Genomic DNA, 6,000 nt, shown 5'->3' on the forward strand with positions numbered 1-6,000 from the left:
CAGTAGCATTTCTCAAACGCTGGCATTGATTAATATTAACAGAGAGATTATATTAACAATAAAATTCGTTAAACATGTAATTTGCTTTTAACTGTGGCATTGCATCAATTTTCCAGCGGCATTATTAGAGGGTGTTTGTTTACAGGGACATTTTGGTGGAGGGACTAAAAAAACTCCGTGTCAGTCCCATCTAAACCAAATAGGAGGGACTTTTAGGGACTAAAAGTGGGCATTTGGGACTAAAGAAAGAAGACCCCGAGGGAGTCTTTTTGGGACTTTTTCCAACAGTTGCCCCTGCACGCATCGCACCTTGTCTCTATTAGTTCACTACTAGGGGTAACATGGTCTTTTAGCATGTCATTTAATAACCTCTAGTCCATGTTTCGTCCCTGGAACCAAGCAGGTAGGGACTAGGGAGTTTTTAACCAAACTGGGCCTTAGATTAACAACAGCTAAAGAGTTGCACGGGACAGTGGACGCACCAGCACCATGTGCATCTACCGATGTACTGGGGTGATGCACAGTCTGTTGTAGCAAAGAACAAACAACCAAGGAGCATATTTGTGTTGGTCCCAGTTTTGTTATCTTTAGACACCTTTCCCTATGTGAGCGCAGCAAATCTAGTCCTGCTCAAACTCTACAGCCTTGTCCCCCAAAACAAAAGATCAGTTTGTTACAGATGTGCATACTGTGTTTGTCATTGTTTTCCCTTTTCGACCAACGTAGGTGCTGGATAGCCAGTCTATACTAGTACTTTCCCCACTTCCTTTCCTCTGTGAACCACGTCCTAGATTTATGCTATACAACTTTCCCAACTACTTTCCCCCATTCATGTCCTCTTTGAACCATGTCTTAGATTCATGCGATACAACTTTCCCCACAACTTTCCCCCTTCCTTTCCTTTTTGAACCACGTCCTAGATTCGTGCTATACAACTTTTCCCACTACTTTCCCCCATTCCTTTCCTCTTTGAATCACGTCGTAGATTCATGGTATACAACTTTCCCCACTACTTTCCTGTTTGATCCAACACCTAGATTCGAGTGCAGAAGCGGAAAAAGCCCACATGCAGCTAGAGCAATGCATGTGGAATAAGTAAATTATACCTTAAGGTTCTTGGGGTGTGGTTCGGTGGGCGACCGGAGACCGTTCGACCCACACTATGTACGGCAGCGAAGAAGAAGGGGTCAGAGGCCCTCCCGCGCCGCCGTTGGGTGAAGGTGAACAGCTGCGCCGGTAGTGGATTCCCTTCCTCGCCGACGGCGACAGCGTTAAGCCTCCTTCCCTTCCCGGCGGACGGTTCTTTGACCAGCAGTGAGGGGAGAGAGAGAGGCCAGCGAAGTCTTGTTTAGATCTGGAGAGGGTGAGAGAGTGTGAAGAGAGCAACTACAAGCAGACCAACAGTGAGGGGAGAGAGAGGCCAAAGAAGTCTTGTTTAGATCTAGAGAGGGTGAGAGAGTGTGAAGAGAGCAACTACAAGCGCTGAGGCTCCAACGTGTATATATATACTGGAGAGAGTGTGAAGAGTGCAAACCCTAGAAAACAAGCGCCGAGGCTGCAGCTTATACGTGATGAGGTGATTATACGTGATGAGGTGATTATACGGCCACTATGAGGTGATCCCGTGCAGAAAATTGATTTGCTTATTGAAGGTGAAGACGATGTCCTTCATAGACCGGCCATCCACCATGTGATCACGGGTGAATTCTGTGATCATGGAGTGATTGGCACTGAGTCCACGCTCCACCATCCCTTGGAACTTGAAGATGTCCTGTTCCACCGCCTCGAGCCTGGCCTCCACGCTTCCCGTCCTGTTGGGCCCTTGAGCATCCTGGATGTGGAGCGCCCCCTCACACATCTCAATGGCTTGAGGGTGCTTCAACACCTCTGGTAGGTACGTGTTGATGACCTTCTTGAAGAACTTGTCCTTGGAGGAGCTTGGTGGAGCCATGGCGATCTAGATCTGACAGGAAAACAACACGAAACAAGAACAGATGATATTTCTGCGGTGCGGTGGTCAATACGTCTGGGGGAGTATATAAAGAATCTTTTATCTTGGGAAACAAGCATACCACAGGAAAATGGAATTGGGAAGGTACCCGAGGGGCCCACTACCCAATAGGGCGTGCCAGGTGGGGCAGGCGCGCCTTGGTGCCTCGTGGGCACCTGGGTTGCCTTCCCGGGTGTTTCTTAATTTTTTTATTTTTTCTAATATTCCAAAACCGACAGAAAATATTTTTGCAGAATTTTCGAAGTCCATTTACTTAGCATATCATGTACCTCTTCCTTTTCAGGGTTCTAGAGTGTTCTGGAAGGTCTCTCTTATTTGTTGCTCCGTTGTCATGGTTTGAATAATATTAGTTTCAACATTAATAGGTGTACCTGAAATATAGTGTTGTATTCTTTGTCCATTGACCACCTTCAGACTAGTGCCTTCGGCATTATTGATCTTAATGGCTCCAGAACGATAAACTTCTTCGATGATATGTGTCCCTTCCCATTTGGAGAGAAGTTTTCCTGCAAAAAAATATAAAACAAGAATTGTACAATAGTACATATTCATCAACTTTAAATTCCCGCATTTGGATTCTTTTGTCATGCCATCTCTTAACCTTTTCTTTGAATAGTTTGGCATTTTCATAGGCTTGGGTTCTCCATTCATCTAGAGAGCTAATATCAAATAACCTCTTTTCACCGGCAAGTTTGAGGTCATAGTTGAGTTCTTTAATTGTCCAATATGCTTTATGTTCTAATTCAAGAGGCAAATGACAAGCTTTCCCATAAACCATTTTATATGGAGACATACCCATAGGATTTTTATAAGCTGTTCTGTAGGCCCAAAGTGCATCATCTAATTTCATAGACCAATTCTTTCGAGACCTATTGACAGTTTTTTGTAATATTAACTTTATTTCTCTATTGCTAAGTTCAATTTGTCCACTGGATTGAGGGTGATAAGGTGATGCTATTCTATGGTTGACATCATATTTAGCAAGTAGTTTACGGAAAGCACCACGAATAAAATGTGAACCACCATCAGTCATTAAATATCTAGTGACTCCAAACCTAGGGAAAATAACTTCTTTAAGCATTTTAATGGAGGTGTTATGATCAACACTGCTAGTTGGAATAGCTTCTACCCACTTAGTGACATAATCAACATCAACCAAAATGTGTGTATACCCATTAGAGGAAGGAAAAGGTATCATATAATCAAAACCCCAAACATCAAATGGTTCAATAACAAGTGAATAATTCATAGGCATTTCCCGACGTTTACAAATATTACCAATTCTTTGACATTCGTCACAAGATAAAACAAACTTACGGGCATCCTTGAAGAGAGTAGGCCAATAAAAACCAGATTGTAATACCTTGTGTGCAGTTCTATCTCCCGCATGATGCCCTCTGTAAGCTTCAGAGTGACATTTCCGTAGGATTTGCTCCTGTTCATGCTCAGGTATACAATGTCTAATAATACCATCTACTTCTTTATATAGATGTGGGTCATCCCAAAAGTAATGTCATAAATCATAGAAGAATTTTCTCTTTTGTTGGTATGTGAAACTAGGTGGTATAAATTTAGCAACAATATAATTAGCATAGTCAACATACCAAGGAGTATTATGAGAAGCATTTATGACACGTAGTTGTTCATCAGGAAAGCTATCATCAATAGGTAGTGGGTCATCAAGAATATTTTCTAACCTAGACAAGTTATCAACCATGTGATTCTCAGCTCCTTTTCTATCAGTGATGTGTAAGTCAAATTCTTGTAGCAAGAGAACCCACCTAATGAGTCTAGGTTTAGCATCTTTCTTTTCCATAAGGTATTTAATAGCAGCATGACGACGTGAACAATTACTTTGGAATCAACTATAGAAGATCTGAATTTATCACAAGCAAACACAACTGCTAAAAATTTGTCAGGACCCCGATCCTAAGTCACACCGATCTAGCATGTAACACATGATATCACTTTGCGGCATCACGCACGGTATCCCCACGGGTGCCACCTTACCTGGCCCGGGACCATTTGCACCTTTTGGCTCACGTATATGATAGTGTCGCTAGCATCCATATGACAGAGAACCCAGGCCGACATGACTAGTCGTAAACCCAAGGTGGCACTAACTTACAGGGACAGACATACATGACCTAGCAATGCACGTGTCGGTCATCAACGTATGAACCCAAGTCGTAGCAAGCTACAAGGACTTAAAGGAACAATGCATGACATTTCCCCGAAGGGACAGACACATGAGCAAAGAAGGACACATGCCGATCATCCCATGTGTTCCAGAGCAGTAGCAAGCTACCATGGCTCAGTGGAAGCACTAGGAGACATTCCCCCATAAGAGAGGCTACCAAGAATAAACAACTAGATTGTCGGATCCCACACATACCAAGCATTTCAAAATCATACACACAATATGCTCGATATGTGCAAATACACCATGGCATCACAACAAAACTCTACGACTCAAAGTATTTATTCAGAGGGCTCCGAAGAGTCATACATAGTAAGAATTACAATCATGGGTCACATGACCCAACATACAGAGCATACAGGCAACAGAAGCATAACATGTCTGAGTACAGACAACTACAAATGAAAAAGGCTGAGAAGCCTGACTATCTACAAGACCCTCCCAAGGGCACAAGATCGTAGCTGAGGTAACGAGCTAAACGTCGAAGTCCACGCAGAACTACTAGTGAGATTGAAGTCTCCCTGCAAAAACATAGATTAAGCAAACATGAGTACAAATGTACCCAACAAGACTTACATCAGAACTAGCTACATATGCATCAATATCAACAAAGGGGCGGTGGAGTTTAACTGCAGCAAGCCAGCTTTGACTCAGTGGCTATCCTGTACTACGACTGCTGGTAACTCTTTTGAGGTGGTGCACACGATTCCACATATTCACCATAACAATACACCACTATGGACCCGTTCCTGTCGCCCTACGAGAAGGCCATCCATAGCACTCACGCTTATCTTGCGCATTTTAGAGTATCCACTTTCACTTGTCTATGAACTGTATAAGCAACCCAGTAGTCCTTTACCGCGGACACGGCTATTCGAATAGATCATGTTAACCCTGCAGGGGTCTACTTCTTCACACACGCTCTCGCCACTTACCGCCATGTACTCGTCATGTATCTGGGCAACCTTCAAGCGGAAGCCTGGCGAGGGTGTCGGCCACGACCTGACTAACCACGCAAGACTCTAGTCCAGGTTTATCGCCTATTCGGGTTCCATCCGCAAGGGAGTCCGGCCGAGGTTTCCATCACGGCCCCAAATGATGTGTAGATGGTTCCCAAGCCCACCAAACGGGCGACGCTTGGTATACCCGGCCACGGTGCCTAGTCTGTCCCAAGCCCACCTGTACCAGGTGCCACTTGGTAGACTACTAACACAACCTACAAAACTCCATAAACTAGTTGCAACTCCTGGACAGAGATCAAGGCGATTAATAAGTCGAGAGGGGCACTTAAGCATTCCAATGTGTGGTAGTAACTGTCTTGGATCACAGACACAGAAGTCAATTCCTGAGGACGGTTTCAATGAGACAACCCACCATGTAATCCTACATGGCCTCTCACCGCTACCTTTACCAAATCGTGTTCACACACTTAGCTCTCAACAGTAGGACATGATGTCCACATTCCAATTCATCCCCGATGAATCAGACCTGACACAACTCTAAGCAATAGCAGGCATAACAAGCAAGCATAAATGAGTAGGCACATCAGGGCTCAAACAACTCCTACTCATGCTAGTGGGTTTCAACTATTTACTGTGGCAAAGACGGGTCATGCAGAGGAAAGGGGTTCAACTACCGCAGCATGTAACAATTGAATCGTTGTTGTCCTAATGCAGTAAAAGAGAGCAAGAGTGAGAGAGTGGGATTGTATCGGAATGCTCAATGGGGGTTTGCTTGCCTGGCACTTCTGAAGATAGTATAGCCCTTCATCGGTGTCATCGAACTCATC

At 44.1% G+C, this 6,000-nt stretch overlaps 1 protein-coding gene across 1 annotated transcript; it reads right to left on the bottom strand.

Annotated features, from left to right (window-relative positions):
- Positions 1–1,609: 1,609 nt before the first annotated feature.
- Positions 1,610–1,951, bottom strand: LOC109755149 (uncharacterized). The gene has a single exon (XM_020314034.1). It carries the CDS (start codon positions 1,949–1,951, stop codon positions 1,610–1,612), a length of 342 nt encoding a protein of 113 aa, XP_020169623.1.
- Between the last annotated feature and the right edge of the window lie 4,049 nt (positions 1,952–6,000).

Source organism: Aegilops tauschii, chromosome 1, assembly GCF_002575655.3.
Source record: "Aegilops tauschii subsp. strangulata cultivar AL8/78 chromosome 1, Aet v6.0, whole genome shotgun sequence".
Taxonomy (NCBI): Eukaryota; Viridiplantae; Streptophyta; class Magnoliopsida; order Poales; family Poaceae; genus Aegilops; species Aegilops tauschii.

What these genes read in the sequence shown, in the direction of transcription:
- LOC109755149 (XM_020314034.1), bottom strand. Translation starts at nt 1,951, where the DNA reads ATGGCTCCACCAAGCTCCTCCAAGGACAAGTTCTTCAAGAAGGTCATC.